The 18,495-nt window shown below is 41.7% G+C and overlaps 1 protein-coding gene across 1 annotated transcript in view; it reads left to right on the forward strand.

Annotated features, from left to right (window-relative positions):
- LOC132419227 (immunoglobulin-binding protein 1-like) overlaps window positions 1-12,017 on the forward strand; it is a 35,942-nt gene extending 23,925 nt beyond the window's left edge. Inside the window, 1 exon segment of the mRNA XM_060003226.1 lies at window positions 11,734-12,017. Within this exon segment, the coding sequence (XP_059859209.1) occupies window positions 11,734-11,870 (137 nt within the window). The 3' untranslated portion in view covers window positions 11,871-12,017.
- Window positions 12,018-18,495: the final 6,478 nt, after the last annotated feature.

Below are 18,495 nucleotides of genomic sequence, written 5' to 3' on the forward strand. Positions count from 1 at the left end.
TTCTGACTTACTTCACTCTGTATGACAGACTCTAGGTCCATCCACCTCACTACAAATAACTCAATTCCCTTTCTTTTTATGGCTGAGTAATATTCCATTGTATATATGTACCACATCTTCTTTATCTATTTGCCTATCAATGGGCATTTAGGTTGCTTCCATAACCTGGCTGTTGTAAATAGAGCTGCAATGAACACTGTGGAACGTGACTCTTTGAATTATGGTTTTCTTACGGTATATGCCCAGTAGTGGGATTGCTGGGTCGTATGGTAGTTCTATTTTTAGTTTTTTAAGGAACCTCCATACCGTTCTCCATAGTGGCTGTATCAATTTATATTCCCACCAATAGTGCAAGAGGGTTCCCTTTTCTCCACACCCTCTCTAGCATTTGTTGTTTATAGATTTTCTGATGATGCCCACTGTAACTGGTGGGAGGTGATACCTCACTGTAGTTTTGATTTGCATTTCTCTAATAATTAGTGACGTTGAGCAGCTTTTCATGTGATTCTTGGCCATCTGTATGTCTTCTTTGGAGAAATGTCTATTTAAGTCTTCTCATTTTTGGATTGGGTTGTTTTTTTTTTAATATTGAGTTGCATGAGCTGTTTATATATTTTGGAAATTAATCCTTTGTCCATTGATTCGTTTGCAAATATTTTCTTCCATTCTGAGGGTTGTCTTTTCATCTTGTTTGTAGTTTCCTTTGCTGTGCAAAAGCTTTGAAGTTTCATTAGGTTCCATTTGTTTATTTTTGTGTTTATTTCCATTTCTCTAGGAGGTGGGTTAAAAAGGATCTTGCTGTGATTTATGTCATAGAGTATTCTGCCTATGCTTTCCTCTAAGAGTTTTATAGTGTCTGGCCTTACATTTAGGTCTCTAATCCATTCTGAGTTTATTTTTGTGTATGGTGTTTGGGAGTGTTCTAATTTCATTCTTTTATATGTAGCTGTCCAGTTTTTCCAGCACCACTTATTGAAGAGGCTGTCTTTTCTCCATTGTGTATTCTTGCCTCCTTTATCAAAAATAAGGTCACCTATGTGCATGGGTTTATCTCTGGGCTTTCTATTCTGTTCCATTGATCTGTATTTCTGTGTTTGTGCCAGTCTTGATTACTGTAGCTTTATAGTCTAAACTGAAGTCCAGGAGCCTGATTCCTCCAGCTCTGTTTTTTTTTCTCAAGATTGCTTTGGTTATTCGGGGTCTTTTGTGTTTCCATACAGATTGTAAAATTTTTTGTTCTAGTTCTGTGAAAAATGCCAGTGGTGGTTTGATAGGGATTGCATTGAATCTGTAGTTTGCTTTGGGTAGTAGAGTCATTTTCACAACGTTGATTCTTTCAATCCAAGAACATGGTATATCTCTCCATCTAGTATTAATTAAAGAAATCTATAAATTAAAGAAATCATCTTTAATTTCTTTCATCATTGTCTTATAATTTTCTGCATACAGGTCTTTTGTCTTCTTAGGTAGGTTTATTCCTAGGTATTATTTTTGTTGCAATGGTAAATAGGAGTGTTTCCTTAATTTCACTTTCTCATTTTTCATTGTTAGTGTATAGGAATGCAAGAGATTTCTGTGCATTAATTTTGTATCCTGCTACTGTACCAAATTCATTGATTAGCTCTAGTAGTTTTCTGGTAGCATCTTTAGGATTCTCTGTGTATAGTGTCATATCATCTGCAGTGACAGCTTTACTTCTTCTTTTCTCATTTGGATTCCTTTTATTTCTTTTTCTTCTCTGATTGCTGTGCTTAACACTTCCAAAACTATGTTGAATAATAGTGGTGCGAGTGGGCAACCTTGTCTTGTTTCTGATCTTAGTGGAAATGGTTTCAGTTTTTCCCCATTGAGGACGATGTTGGCTGTGGGTTTGTCACATATGGCCTTTATTATGTTGAGGTAAGTTCACTCTATGCCTACTTTCTGCAGGGTTTTTATCATAAATGGGTGCAGAATTTTGTTGAAAGCTTTTTCTGCATCTACTGAGATGATATGTTTTTTATTCAATTTGTTAATATGGTTTATCACATTGATTGATTTGCATATATTGAATAATCCTTGCATTCCTGGGACAAACCCCACTTTATCATGGTGAATGATTCTTTTAACGTGCTGTTGGATTCTATTTGCTAGTATTTTGTTGAGGATTTTGCATCTATGTTCGTCAGTGATATTGGCGTGTAGTTTTCTTTCTTTGTTACATCTTTGTCTGGTTTTGGTATCAGCATGATGGTGGACTCATAGAATGAGTTGGGGAGTGTTCCTCCCTCTGCTATATTTTGGAAGAGTTTGAAAAGGATTGGTTACAGCTCTTCTGTAAATGTGTGTTGGAATTTGCCTGTGAAGCCATCTGGTCCTGGGCTATTGTTTGTTTGAAGGTTTTTAATCACAGTTTCAATTTCAGTGCTTGGAATTGGTCTGTTTATGTTTTCTGTTTCTTCCTGGTTCAGTCTCGGAAGGTTGTGCTTTTCTAAGAATTTGTCCATTTCTTCCAGGTTGTCCATTTTGTTGGGATGTAGTCACTTGTAGTAATCTCTCATGATCCTTTGTATTCCTGCAGTGTCAGTTGTTACTTCTCCTTTTTCATTTCTAACTCTATTGATTTGAGTCTTCTCCCTTTTTTTCTTTATGAGTCTGGCTGATGGTTTATCAATTTTGTTTATCTTCTCAAAGAACCAGCTTTTAGTTTTATTGCTCTTTTCTATTGTTTCTTTCATTTCTTTTTTCATTTATTTCTGATCTGATCTTTATGATTTCTTTCCTTCTGCTAACTTTGGGGGTTTTTTTGTTCTTCTTTCTCTGATTGCTTTAGTTGTAAGTTTAGATTGTTTATTTGAGATGTTTCTTGTTTCTTAAGGTAGGACTGTACTGCTAGAAACTTCCCTCTTAGAACTGATTTTGCTTCATCCCATAGGTTTTGGGTCATCGTGTTTTCATTGTCATTTGTCTCTAGGTATTTTTTGATTTCCTCTTTGATTTCTTCAGTGATCTCTTGGTTATTAAGTAGTGTATAATTTAGCCTCCACATGTTTGTGTTTTTTACAGTTTTTTTTCCTGTAATTGATACCTAGTTTCATAGTGTTGTGGTCGGAAACCATACTTGTTTTTATTTTTCGTTTTTTTGTTTGTTTGTTTGTTTGCGGTACGCAGGCCTCTCACTGTTGTGGCCTCTCCTGTTGCAGAGCACAGACTCTGGACATGCAGGCTCAGCGGCCATGGCTCACAGACCCAGCTGCTCCGCGGCATGTGGGATCCTCCCGGACTGGGACACGAACCCATGTCCCCCGCATCAGTAGGTGGACTCTCAACCACTGCGCCACCAGGGAAGCCCTGGAAACCATACTTGATACGATTTCAATTTTCTTAAATTTACCATGGCTTAATTTGTGACCCAAGATCTGATTTCTCCTGGAGAATGTTCCTTGAGCACTTGAGAAGAAAGTGTATTCTGTTGTTGTTGGACGGAATGTCCAATAAATATCAATTAAGTCCATCTTGTTTAATGTATCATTTAAACCTTGTGTTTTCCTTATTTATTTTCATTTTGGATGATTGTCCATTGGTGAAAGTGGGGTGTTAAAGTCCCCTACTATGATTGTGTTACTGTCTATTTCCCCTTTATGGCTGTTAGTATTTGCCTTATGTATTGAAGTGCTCCTATGTTGGGTGCATAAATATTTACAGTTGTTATATCTTCTTCTTGGATTGATCCCTTGATCGTTATGTAGTCTTGTTCTTTGTCTCTTGTTATACTGTTTGTTTTAAAGTCTATTTTGTCTGATATGATCATTGCTACGCCAACTATCTTTTGATTTTCATTTGGATGGAATATCGCTTTCCATCCCCTCGCTTTCAGTCTGTATGTGTCCCTAGGTCTGAAAGGGGTCTCTTGTAGACAGCATATATATGGGTCTTGTTTTTTTATCCATTCTGCCAGTCTATGTCTTTTGGTTGCAAAATATAATCCATTTACATTTAAGGTAATTATTGATATGTATTTTCCTATTACCATTTTCTTAATTGTTTTGCGTTTGTTATTGTAGGTCTTTTCCTTCTCTTGTGTTTCCTGCCTAGAGAAGTTCCTTTAGCATTTGTTGTAAAGCTGGTTTGGTGGTGCTGAATTCTCTTAGCTTTTGCTTGTCTGTAAAAGTTTTAATTCCTTTGTCGAATCTGAATGAGATCCTTACTGGGTAGAGTAATCTTGGGTGTAGGTTTCTCCCTTTCATCACTTTAAATATGTCCTGCCAGTCCCTTCTGGCTTGCAGAGTTTCTGCTGAAAGATCACCTGTAACCTTATGGGGATTCCCTTGTATGTTATTTGTTGTTTTTCCCTTGCTGCTTTTAATATGTTTTCTTTGTATTTAATTTTTGATAGTTTGATTAATATGTGTCTTGGTGGGTTTCTCCTTGGATTTATCCTGTATGGGACTCTCTGCTTCCTGGACTTGATTTACTATTTCTTTTCACATATTAGAGAAGTTTTCAACTACAATTGTCTTCAAATATTTTCTCAGTCCCTTTCTTTTTCCTTTCTTCTTCTGGGATCCTTATCATTCTGTTGTTGGTGTGTTAAATGTTGTCCCAGAGGTCTCTGAGACGGTCCTCAGTTCTTTTCATTCTGTTTTCTTTATTCTGCTCTGTGGTAGTTATTTCCACTATTTTATCTTCCAGGTCACACTTATCCGTTCTTCTGCCTCAGTTATTCTGCTATTGATTCCTTCTAGAGAATATTTAATTTCCTTTATTGTGTTGTTCCTCACTGTTTGTTTGCTCTTTAGTACTTCTAGGTCCTTGTTAAACGTTTCTTGTATTTTCTCCACTCTATTTCCAAGATTTAGGATCATCTTTACTATCATTACTCTGAATTCTTTTTCAGGTAGACTGCCTATTTCCTCTTCATTTGTTAGGTCTGGTGGGTTTTTATCTTGCTCCTTCATCTGCTGTGTGTTTCTCTGTCTTCTCATTTTGCTTAACTTACTGTGTTTGGTGTCTCCTTTTCACAGGCTGCAGGTTCTTAGTTCCCGTTGTTTTTGGTGTTTGCTCCCAGTGGGTAAGGTTGGTTCAGTGGGTTATGTAGGCTTCCTGGTGGAGGGGACTAGTGCCTGTGTTCTGGTTGATGAGGCTGGATCTTGTATTTTCTGGTGGGCAGGACCTTGTCCGGTGGTGTGTTTTGGGGTGCCTGTGACATTATTTTGATTTTAGGCAGCCTTTCTGCTAATGGGTGGGGTTATGTTCCTGTCTTGCTAGTTGTTTGATATGGGGTGTCCAACACTGTAGCTTTCTGGTCGTTGAGTGAAGCTGGGTGTTGGTGTTGAGATGGAGATCTCTGGGAGATTTTCGCCATTTGATATTACATGGAGCTGGGAGGTCTCTGTTGGACCAGTGTCCTGAACTTGGCTCTCCCACTTCAGAGGCACAGCACTGACTGCTGGCTGGAGCACCAAGAGCCTTTCATCCACACGGCTCAGAATAAAAGGGAGAAAAAGTAGAAAGAAAGAAAAAATAAAATAAAATAAAGTTATTAAAATAAAAAATAATTATCAAAAGTTTTTATTATCTTAAGAAGTAGTTAAAAAGAAAGAAAAAAGAGGGCTACCAAACAAAACAAATCCACCAATCATATCAAGTGCTAAAAGCTATACTAAAAAAAAAAAAAAAAACCCCAAAAAACGGACAGACAAAACCCTAGGACAAATGGTAACAGCAAATCTTTACAGACAAAATCACACACAGAAGCATACACAGTCACAAAAAGAGAAAAAGGAAAAAAAAATATAATTGCTCCCAAAGTCCACCACCTCAATTTTGGGATGATTCCTTGTGTATTCATGTATTCCACAGATGCAGGTGCATCAAGTTGATGGTGGAGATTTAATCCGCTGCTCCTGAGGCTGCTGGGAGAGATTTCCCTTTCTCTTCTTTGTTCACGCAGCTGCCGGGGTTCCGCTTTGGATTTGGACCAGCCTCCGCGTGTAGGTCGCCCTCTGGCGCCTGTTCTTCGCTCAGGCAGGACGGGGTTAAAGGAGCAGCTGATTCGGGGGCTCTGGCTCACTCAGGCCAGTGGGGAGAGGGAGGGGTATGGATGCGGGGCGAGCTTGCGGCGGCAGAGGCCAGCGTGACGTAGCACCAGTCTGAGGCGCGCCGTGCGTTCTCCCGGGGAAGTCGTCCCTGGATCCCGGGACCCCGGCAGTGGCGGGCTGCACAGGCTCCCGGGAGGGGCGGTGTGGATAGTGACCTGGGCTTGCACACAGGCTTCTTGGTGGCTTTACGTAACAGCAGCCTTAGCGTCTCATGCCTGTCTCTGGGGTCGGCTTGCGCCCGTCTCTGGAGCTCCTTTAAGCTGCGCTCTTAATCCCCTCTCCTCACACACCACAAAACAAAGAGGCAAGAAAAAGTCTCTTGCCTCTTCGGCAGTTCTAGACTTTTTGCCAGACTCCCTCCGGCAGGCTGTGGCGCACCAGCTCCCTTCAGGCTGTGTTCACGCAGCTAACTCCAGGCCTTTTCCTGGGGTCTGACTTCCGAAACCCGAGCCTCAGCTCCCAGCCCTGCCCGCCCTGGCGGGTGAGCAGACAAGCCTCTCGGGCTGGTGAGTGCTGGTCAGCACCGATCGTCTGTGCCTGAATCTCTCCGCTTTGTCCTCTGCACCCCTGTTGCTGTGCTCTCCTCCGTGGCTCCAAAGTTTCCCCCACCTCCACCCCTGTCTCTGCCAGTGGAGGGTCTTCCTAGTGTGTGGAAACCTTTCCTCCTCCACAGCTCCCTCCCACTGGCGGGTCCCATCCCTATTCTTTTGTCTCTGTTTTTTCTTTTGCCCTACCCAGGTACGTGGGGAGTTTCTTGCCTTTTGAGAGGTCTGAGGTCTTCTGCCAGCGTTCAGTAGGTGTTCTGTAGGAGTTGTTCCACGTGTAAATGTATTTCTGTTGTGTTTGTGGGGAGGAAGGCAATCTCCACTTCTTACTCTTCCACCGTCTTCCCAATATTTTATAATAACTCTAAATGGAATATAATATATAAAATATTAAATCAACATGTTGTACACCTGAAACTAATATTGTAAATCAATTAGACTTCAATTTGAATGAAAGAAAAGAAATGAAGGCTAAACTAGAAGAAAACAAGAATGAGTCAATATAACAGAAAATGCCTTTCTAAAGTAGAAAGGAAAATGTTTTAAATCAAAAAGAGGCAAAGATGAACAGATTTCTAGAAAAAGTGACAAATATGAAAGATAGCAAAGAAGACCTGACATATAGATAATAAGATTATCTGAAGAAGAATACCAAAGCAAGGAAAAAGAAAAAAATGCTTAAAACTAATATTGGATGGTTGTAGAGATTGTCATACAGAGTGAAGTAAGTCAGAAAGAGAAAAACACCATATGGTAATGCACATGTATGTAATCTGAAAAAACGGTACTGATGAACCTAGTGGCAGGGCAGGAATAAAGATGCAGATGTAGAGAATAGACTTGTGGACACGGGGAGAGGGAAGGGTAAGCTGGGACAAAGTGAGAGAGTGGTAGTGTATATATGGACATATATACACTACCAAATGTAAAACAGATAGCTAGTGGGAAGCAGCCGCATAGCACAGGGAGATCAGCTCAGTGCTTTGTGACCACCTAGAGGGGTGGGATAGGGAGGGTGGGAGGGAGATGCAAGAGGGAGAGGATATGGGGATATATGTATACATGTAGCTGATTCACTTTGTTGTACAGCAGAAACTAACACAACATTGTAAAGCAGTTATACTCCAATAAAGATATATTTTAAAAAAAAAACTAATATTGAGGAAACTTTAGGTTTGCTTTTAAAAAGCACACCGTGTACCTAAGAATTTTACTCCAGAATGACCAACAGCAAGACACATTCTAATAAAATTACTAGACTTTCTTTTTTTAAAAAAAGAAATGCCTTGGATACTTCAGGAAAAACAGCAGGTGGATGGTAAAGGAAGGAAAATTAGATCATCTTCAAACTTTTTGACACCGACACTTTATGCCAGAACAAATGGCGTAACATTTAAGATACTCAAGGGGAAAAAAATGTGAGCCAAGAACATTATATCTGGTAAAACTGACTTTTAGGTATAAAGGGTACAGGTATTTATCAACATACAGGAACTCAGGAAATATTGGTCCCATGATCCCTTTCTGAGAAAGTTGCTAGAGAATGAGCTTAAGACAACCAAAGTGATGAGAGAGACATTGATATAAGTACTATCAGTCAGCATGAAATATATAGTTACTTGTAGAACTAAGACTAAATGAGATTTGAAAGAGAGAAAGTATTAATGCCTATATGCCCAGTGCTCTGGTAATATAGATATAATGCAACTTTTAATGGGGAAAGAATTTGCAAAAAAAGAACTGTTCTCAGCAATTATATTGGTATCAGTATTAGTGTTATTCCAGGACTGTGTAATGTGAGATAATATTAACTGAGTAATTATGAGATACTCTAATTCCATCATCCTCTGTCTTTGAGAGCCAAGACTATTAGTGTGGAAGAATACAGATGTAATTCAAAAGAATTTGAGTTAGAAACAAAACACCCCTTTAGTCCTGAATATGAACTCATGAGAAATTTTATTGAAAAGTACAAACACACATACACACACACACACACACACACACTTTTGCTTTATCCACTGAAAAGGCTTAGAAACAATGACCAGCCCAGAAGCAATGAGCTCACCTAGTAACCCAGGTTCTGTTCTTGAAATACCATTCCCATTAAAAGAAATCAGGATTTCTTAGACAAATAGCTAATTCCAAGTTTGCAGCAGGAAATAAATAACATGAGCTTGGAACATCTTTTCATAAAGGTTAGGAAAGAAGCTTTCAAAGACTACTATGGTCATATCAAAAGGACTCAGAAGCCACTGGAGACGTTTGCACTGGCCAAAGACAGTTTGGCTTGAAAAAGGATAATTGCCGGTAGCAACGAGCACATCTAGTGCCCAGATCTTGGTGTCTAATACTATTCTCCAATTAAAGGGCTCCTTAGAGAAGTGGATAATTCTGGGGCTGGACAGGGAATATACAAGATGAATCTGAAATATCTTGTAGTACTAGAAAATAAAGGAGCACTCAAAAAACAACAGCAAACAAAATATTGAGGTATGTTAATGTGACACAGGGCCTTCTGAAAGAACTGTGGCCAAAACTGGAAGAATGTGAGCAGCAAAATAACAGTATTGGATTATAACACAAGGAATAAAATGTGTCCGTGAGTCTATAGTGATAGAAATAAATGATTAAATAAATAGATGGGGGTGAAGAGACCAATCTCCCCTACAGAAAAATTATAATTTGTGTATATACACCTGTCTCAAGGAGGTGCAGCATAACTCCTCACCCCTTAAGTGTAGGCTGTGTTTAGTTACTTGCTTCCAAAGACTATAGTATAGAAGGAGGGGGGAGCAGTTGGGAACCCTACAAACACTACCTGAAGTGATCCCAGTTAACATCAGCAGTGATAAGTCATGTTGGTGGTGTGTAGCCTTGGTTTGATGTGATAAGGAGGAAACTTCACTGTGTTATTCTCTTCCAAAAATCATAACCCTAGTCTAATTATGAGAAAAATATGAGACAACCCCAGGTTGAGGGACATTCTGCAAAATACCTGATGAGTACCCCTTAAAACTGTCCAGGTAATCAAAAACAAGGAAAGTGAGAAATTCTCACAGCAAAGAGGAGACGAAGGAGACAGAGGACTAATGTAATATGGAATATTTGATGGGGTCCTGGAACCAAAAAAAAAGAACATTATGTAAAACCTAAGGAAATCTGAATAAAGTATGAACTTTAGTTGTTAGTTATGTATGTATCAGTATTGGTTTATTAGTTATGACACACAAACCATAGTAATGTAAGATGTTAACAATAAGGGAAATTGGGTATGGATGTATAAGAACTCTGTACTATCTTCTCAGTTTTTCTGTAAATTAAAACTAAAATTAGCTTATTTGAATATTTTTTAGAATTCATTGCAATTCATTGAAACCCATCAAGTGTGTTTAAATCCGTGAGTTCATAACTATAGTTAAAACAGAAATTGTTCAATTTCAGAGGATGATAAGGAACCAATTTAATAACTTGAGAAATGGTAAATTAAAGCAGAAGAATCAAGCATTAATCTTGTTTTCTTTTCCTGGGTGACTAAATAGTAGTAGATGAGGGAAAGCCTCTCTTTATAAAAAGCATTCTACTTAATAAAAAAAGAAATGTTAAAGAGTATCACCATTTTGAAACCCTGGGAAAATTAACGAATCTAGGCATTGAGCGTCAACAGCTGCTAACATCACAACATAGGAGACACAGATACTATGTGCCACCTGCTGAGGGAGGACAGCACCACCTGTATTCATGCGAAGGGATCAACCCTAAGTCATGTCAAGCTCCGTGTCCGGTTGCCAATCTGCAGAAATACAGAAGAACGTGTTTGACTCCATCATGACTATGCGGTCGGCAAAAACCAGAGTTGGGGAAACTACAGGTCAAATACCCCAGGCTCTTCAATAGAGAACTTGTAAGGAAAGAAAGGGATGGAAGAAGAAACCTGTAGATTAAAAATATATCAAAATATTTGAAAATGGGTAAGACTAACCTCAAAAGCATTTTGCTAAGTGAAAGAAGTCAGACACAAAAGATCACATGTTACTTGATTCCATTTATGTGAAATGTTCAGAATAGCAACTCTATAGAGATAGAAGGTAGATTGGTGATTTCCAGGGAGGGAAGGAATGGGAATTAACTGCCAGTGAGCACAGGGTGTCATTTGGTAGATGCTCATGGAGAAGCTTTGGGGATGGGTACAGAAAATGTATATCTTGACCCAAGTGAAGGCTATAAAGGTATAGCCTCCTTATCAAATTTTAAGTTATATATATTTTTGTGTGATTTCCAGTATCTTTTACTTTACAATAAAAGGGTTAAAAGAAAAGCAGAACACAAGACTCCTAAGCTGTAAGGAGAGATCAGATTCCCCACATATTTCATTCTTTATCATGGTGATGAGAGTATTTCTCATGAGCAAATTCAAGGTAGCTAGGAAATGTTCCTTTACCTCAAAAAGGAAAGAAAAAAATAGTGCAAAAGAGATGTAGTATTTGGTACACTGCATGACAAGTGAGATGTGGACCCCAGACTGTTGCAAACGTGCAAAATAAGACACATTCTTTTCTGGTAGGTTCAGCTGCCCCCTGATTTCCAATTTTATACACACACAGAATTGTAGAACTGTAATAAAGGAAATGGATGAAGGAGGAGAAGTCACCTATAGTCCCACCTCCCTGGCAAGTCACAAATCATAAAATCATAAATATTTTTTACTTTAGTGTTTTTGTCAGGCGAGTGTGATAACCACTATACTATGGAAACACTTCACTGTTTTTGGTTTGCTGAGGTTCTGTTGGTCAGTTGGTGTTTTGTTTTCTGTTGTGAGGGGTTGGCCTTTTTAGCAAGAATTCGTTCCCAAAATAGAATTCATTTTGAGGGGCAACTTTGTTTTTGCCTTCTCGTGAAAACCACTTAGAGGATCCTGTATTACTATTATTTAACATGTCACCTGTTAAGTAATAGTAAGTACTCTCCGCAGTTCTGCTGGCTCCAGGGTAGGCAGCTAGGTATATATTCCTTGTTCTCTTGTTATGTGGTCGTATTCAGAGTGGAGCTGGGGCCCATGACAGTCGCTCTTTCCCTCACCCTGCTTTCTCATTTTTCTACTTGAGCAGAGTTCAGAACAGCTCAGCAACAAGATCAGGAACAGGAGGAAGAGGATGATGAACAGGCAGTCCACAGAGCTCGGGAGTGGGATGACTGGAACGACACCCATCCTATGGGCTATGGCAACCGACAGAACATGGGTTAGTCTCCCCACAGCAAGACAGGACTACAGGGGCTTCTGTCTTCCCCACCAAGGAAAGCTGTGCAGTCTTCCCCTCCCTGGGCTCCTGCTTCAGCCATGTACAACGAAGGCAGAGATGCTTAATCTTGCCTTGCATTCATTAAAATGTCAAACAATTAAGTGTGTATTTCTACCCTAGATGATGAGCCAGCAATCTTGTCTTGGAATTACAATCCTCGTCATGATATATTCCATTTTTCTTAAGTGGAAAGCAAAGAGTACTGAGAAATGGTTCTATATAATCAATGGCTGTATGAATTCTCTTTGAAAAAGAAAAGTCCCCTCTATCATGTGAGCCTGTGCAGAAATATGAATATCAGCTGCTTTCTTCCAGGGGGTGAAGGGAGGGGGTCAGCTATGGTTCCCTGGGCTTATGGAGAGATCCTAGTCATCTCCCTTTGATGTGGGCAGTGAGTTAGCCAGCATCAGAGCTGCCCAGACTGGCTGGAGCTTGCTTTCTCCTTTCTACCCCAGTGCTGTTAACTAACCCAACACTTGCTTTACAAGGGACAAGCACAAAAGCCGGGACTTGCCCTGCCACACAGCTCTATTTTCAGGAATTACAGCTGTCAATGAACAGAACATAACAATCCTATCTACCCAATCTTCCTTGCTTCAGCCATGAGAAATGAGGAAACCGATAAGGCACTATGAGAGCCATCCTTGTGTGAGCATCTGAGGCCAGGGTCTTTACTCTGGAACTATCTAGAACCCTGAGAGTAAGAGCAGCTCAGGCCATAGCCTAGCTCTTAAGTGGGCTGCTGGAAGACCACTTTGGCCCTCTTTGCCTGTTCTGTGCCATACCTGGCACAGTCCCAAGCGGTCAGTGTGCCGTGGCAGTCATTTTGCTAGTTAATAAGGTACCTGCAGTCATGCCTATAACTGGGAGTGGAGGAGGGGGGACCGCACAGATGACAAGGAAAGGTACCTACTTTCTGCAGTAAAGAGAAGACATGTCCTCAGCTCCCGGGTTGATAACCTAGAAAAGAAGCCATGTGTTAAAACAAATGATCTCTATAGAAAACATACTTTTGTTCCATGTGGCTTTGGTACACTTCGTCTTCTTTTAAGAAGATGACTCAGCCTTCCTATTCTAGCTTCTGCAGTCTAGCTTAGGACAGGGGTTTGAAAAGGAGACTCAGATCCCTCTGCTTTGTAGGGTGGTAAATGGAGGGCTGTCAGACGATGAGAAGGACGTTATGTTTAGTGGGAGATGACAGAAGACTACCAATAATATATTTATTGCTAAATATATACTGCTTAATAAAGGATTCATGTCACCCTCACAACATAAGCTCCTGAAACTGGTAGAGCACAGATTAACTTCCCCACTGATTTGGGAAGCAAGCATTCATTTGTAGTTCTCTTCCAGTTATTGCCAGGTTGCCTCTAGCAATGGCCTGTTTCGTGCCCTTGAAACTCCACCCTGAGCTCATTCCCAAAATGGGCCAGGTTGGGGTTATCCCCTTGGTCTGATCTATTTAAAGATGGTCCTTCTAGAAGATCCAGCCTGATGAAACCCCCTCACATTCTGATATCTAAGAGGCAAACTAGACAAAGTGGGTTTGAATCCTGGCTTTAAAAGTTGAAAGCTGTGTGACCTTGGGCAATATAACTTCTCTGAACTGCTCCTCTGTTTTCTCTATGTTTATAGATGAGCTGTTTCATAGGGTTGTTTTGAGAATTAAATGAATAATGGCAGCCATTATAATAGGCTGAAGAATAAGTGTTTTCATTTGAGCTCAGTGACTATGGTCTGTCCACTAGGAAGGGAAAGGAAATGGACAGGTAGGTGTTGGAAACTCTGTTCTGTGCCAGGCACCAGACCCAACACTTCCACATGCTATTAATACTCACAATGACCCTGCAAAATAGGTAGCATTGTCCCCATTTTACAGATGAGAAAATAGGCCCAGAAAAGCTGAGTGATTTCTTCAAGTTCAGATTAGTAACAAGCTGTGCTTCTGTCATTTTCCATGTCCTTCCTAATTGCATGTGCTTTTAGTTCTGCATCTTAAAGCAGCTTAAAAAGAAGGAGCAGCTTGAAAAATCCAAACCCAAACCACCACTTATACGTTATTGGAGCTCTAGAAATGCCTTTTTAACTGACTCACCGAAGAAAAGGTTATGCCAGCCTGCTTCCCCACTGCCATTTCCCCCTCAGCTGGGGGATAAGAAGACAGAGGCCGTGAGCAAATCCATCTTCCTCCATTTTCCTCCCCAGTTCAGTCTGCCTGCCTGGCGGCTAGAGAAAACAAAAATAGAACCACCTTCTCTACTCCCACCAGAACAAGGCGTTTCAGGGTCCTAGAGTGAGCTGGGTGTGGTGGACTGCAGCAAGCGAGGACTCAAAGCATTCTACGGATAACAGTACTGCCTCATCGTTTGCACTGTGCTTATTTCACGTATGCTGCATATTTCATTCTCACAACCTGTGAGGCAGGAGATGATGCCTTCGTTTTACAGGGAAGGAAACTGGCTTGGGGAAATACAGTGAGTGACTTACTTCAGCACACATTTAATACATAGACCATGCAAACATATCAGTGTAGCCAAAATATTTGCCCTCTGTAGCTCTCACATGGAGGCCAATTAGTTATTTGGAAGAGGTGAACGCTGTGCACTACTTCTTTTAATGCCATCATGCAGTGATTTGTCCTTTCCACTCTTGTTCTTTTGAACACCCCTGTAAGACAGGGCAGGGGACTGAATGAGCTGATTTCAAGCCCAAGAAGTTGGAGTTAAGGATTCTGAATTGAGTCTCAATCCTCAGTGCTCTGCCCCTCCGTAGCCGGGTGACCCAGGGCCACCCAGGTCACTGGGGTCCCTGCTGTCATTTAAAACAACGTGCAAAGGATAAAACTTTGAACCTAAATCCACCTCTCTATGTTAACTGAATTCCGAAGTCCTCCTCTCCTTACTGTGGGCCTCTGGTTTGCTCATCAGCACAACAGATACACTGCCACCCAGCTCTTTCAGACACCCGACAACAAGAGGGCACTGTGACCTTTGTCTCCTTGCAAAACAGCTCCCTCCAACATCTGCACATCGTTTCCTCACAGATTGCTTTTCACCCATTCATCCAAGGTTTAACCTGGCTCAGTTCACTAACGCTCCATAGCAAGGAAGTATGGGTTCTAATAAAAGCTCTCTCAGTTTTAGCCCCTCCCAGTTGCTGACTTACCTCACAGTTACCTCACAGTTCAGAGTAAGGAGCAAATGAAATAAAATATGGAAAAGCACTTTGAACAATTAGAAAACATGGCACAAATGTTTGTAAGTTTTGCGGCCAGAGGAGGGGGTGCATTGTTTTTTAAATTCAGTATTTCACAACTTATTTTAACCCCTGCTCCCCTATTGCTTTCTCAGTCTTCTATATATATCACCACCAGCGAAAAGGTTTGTGAACATGCTTTCCTTTGTGTGCTGGAGAAGACCAGCACAGGAGAGAATTGTTACATGCAGTGGAAATTGAGGACTGGTTTTTACTTATCTGCCCATCAGGCCGCCTTTGACAAATGTATGTGAAAAGATGGTAAAAGATTTCAGTTTCTTGTCCCAACTGGCAATAAATCCCTCCAAGAGAGTACAACTCAGCAAAGACCTAGGCCATCCTATTCTCATGTGGTAGCAAAAATAAGAAGAATTCGTGTATTGAGCACCTACTGTATACTAGGAGTTGACTATATCTAATCCTCACAACAACATGCCAAGGATATTATTATTGCCTCAATTTGTAAATGAGGAACTTGAGGCTCAGAGAAGGGACTTCCCAAAGATCACTCAGCCCTAAGTGTAGAGCTGGGCCTGGATTCCAGGTGGGCCTGATTCCACAGACCACGTCCATCCAGTCTACCACACTCTGCAGGAAGCACAAAGCACGGGGGACATATGAAGGTGGTCAAGATACCCCACTGGCGCAGTGCTCTGGGAATCACCCCTCCCCTTTCTCTGTCTACATTTTGAGCAATGATTCTATCAGGTTTGCCGGATAGGCCCTTTAAGGGCACATCTGAGACCTGCTCACTAGGAGAATACCCTGGACTCAGAACTCTCCCCTTCCTGGGGCCCTACGTCCCTCAACTGTAGAATTTCTGCTCCCAGTGCCAGGCCCACCTGTTTCCTGCCCTATCCGATCTTGGTACAAGTAAATCTTTAAAACCCTGTCTCTATTCCACCCTCTCACTTAAGGGTTCCCACACATTTTCTGAGCCTGCCAAAGCCCCCCCTCTTGATCTACCAGGCCCTCCTGGACAATTAAGACCCAGGTTGTGAGCACATGAGACTTGGCAGCCAGGGGCTGGGAGGGAGGATTTCTGCCTGAACTCTAAGGCCCTCCCACACTCAGAGACAGATACCACCTCTGCTACCCTGGTGCCCTTGTCCTCGGCTCAGAGACATTGATTGGCAGAAAGACTCCTCACCCACTTTATGGAACCTGTCTTCTCCTTTCCTTTTCTACCTTCTGCCTGGGTGAGCTCACCCCACCTCCAGCTTCCATGACTCACCACATGTATACTGATGGCCAGTGCTAGCCCTGACCTTTCTGCTGAGCTCCCTGCAGATAGTTACCGGAAAAAGGAATCCACAGGCTTGGGGCCTGGAGACAATCTTTAATTTTGAAAAGGCTGGTGTGCAGAAGCAAGCCTTTTAGCCTGAAACATAATAGATGTTCAGTAGACATTCATTTAATTAAACAATGAATAATAATAGGAAACACTTACAGTAATACCTCCTGTGTGCCAGGCCCTGTGCTAAGTGCTTTACATTCACTCACTCAATACTCAGAACAACCCTATGAAGCAGGTGCTATTATTATCCCCATTTTACAGTTGGGGAAACCAAGGCACAGAGGTCTGCCAACTTGTAAGTGGCAGAGCTGAGATCTGAACCCCAGCTATCTGGCTCTAAAGTCCATGCCTTTAGCCGCTGGAATGCCTCCCGACAACAGATCTAGAGAGACGGAACGATTCCCCCACAGCGTCTGGGGAGGAACTTGGCAGAGCCAGGACCAAAAGCCAGGTCTGCTCTCTGTGCAGTGCTTCTCCCAGGCCACTGGTACAGAACCCCTGGGAGTGGAGGCACAAGGAGGGATCTGAGAAGTCTAGATATTCATGCAATAAAAGGCTCTAGTCGACTAGGTGGTTCCCAGCAGAAGACAGGAGGAGTCAGAGCATCCACCAGGGCAGACTGCTTTTCAGAGATCCTATTTGAGGCCTAAGCTATTCCCTTTTCCTGCATTAATTTATCAGGGACCCCTCCTCCCCCACCCCACCCCACCCCCACACAGCTAGAACCAGCCCGAGGCAATTGAGCATCTGTGGGGAAAGGATGCATATTAGAGAGATTAGAAAGTATGATCTAAAGCCTGGTGTGTGTGTAGGAAGTTGTGGTGGAGAGAGAACAGGGAAGACTGGAGAAAAGGTTAGGTCAAGGCTAAAACCTCCAGCAGATAAAGGGACTCAGTGATGAGATTAAGGCAAAGCACCTGCAATCAGCTCAGCTTTGGAGGCACCAGCCTTCTTACCACAACAGAACAGCACCGTGGCCATGGCCTTCCTCTCCCATCTGGATCTTCAGGAAAGCCTCCAAACACTCTCTGTTTTGCAGTGGATCCCAGTCTATGCTTTTTTAGGTGAGTGAACCCCAGGGGTTGGAGAGCACAAGGGAACAGATGAAGAAAGAGACCAGGAATCTCCAGATGAGGGCTCCAAAGAAATCATTTGGTTGGTCACTGTCTCTGGGAAGGACTGTGCCTCTCTACCCAGAGAGATTGCTATTGTTGAGTTCATTAGATTTCTCTCCTCCCATCTGAGGGGCATGAAGGCCATGAGTGAGGCTGCAGGTTTCCTGGTTTAAAGATAACCCCAGCCTTCTCTCAGGACTGCCCCCTGTGAACTAGCTGAAGAGTCCTATTCGGGGGCAGGGGCAGAGTTGGTGTTACTGCGTAGACGTAAGGTGATTTTCCAGTATAAGACTATGAGAGAATTATGGAAAATCTGTGGGCTGCGTGAGTGACACATTAGATAGAATTTTGAGAAAGGGCCAGCTCTTCAATGCACTCAGAGAATGACAGTCATCGGTGCTGGGCAAATGGGCTAAGAGCTCGAAGCTTTTCTCAGTCAGAAACCAGGGCTTTGTGAGCAGCCAATTACAGGGGCAAGTTTGGAAACTGGAAACTGGAAGAAATGTCATCCTGAAGGACGAGACAGGTTGGGAGGCTGCCAAGTCCAATCTGTGGGAGGCTATATGACCCCGTAGAGCAGTGGTTCTTAACTAGGGACCTATAGACCTAGAATGAGGCAGGGAGGGACACCGTTGAATTTGGATGGAAAAAATTACCTGTTTATTTTCACTAATCTCATATTGAAATGATGAATGTAGTCAGCAAACCACAGAAATACCTGTGAATTTGTCAGTAATAGACATAACAGAGATTTACATTTCACATGCCCGTTGTTGCAGTAATCTCAAAAGTTCATTTATACTCGTTACCCCTTCCAAATTCCAACAGTTATTGGAACTACCATTAGGTGTGGTTATTTAATGCATAAATCAAGAAGCTCATGTTACTGTATGACATTTTTGG

This window comes from Delphinus delphis, chromosome Y (assembly GCF_949987515.2).
Source record: "Delphinus delphis chromosome Y, mDelDel1.2, whole genome shotgun sequence".
Lineage (NCBI taxonomy): Eukaryota > Metazoa > Chordata > Mammalia > Artiodactyla > Delphinidae > Delphinus > Delphinus delphis.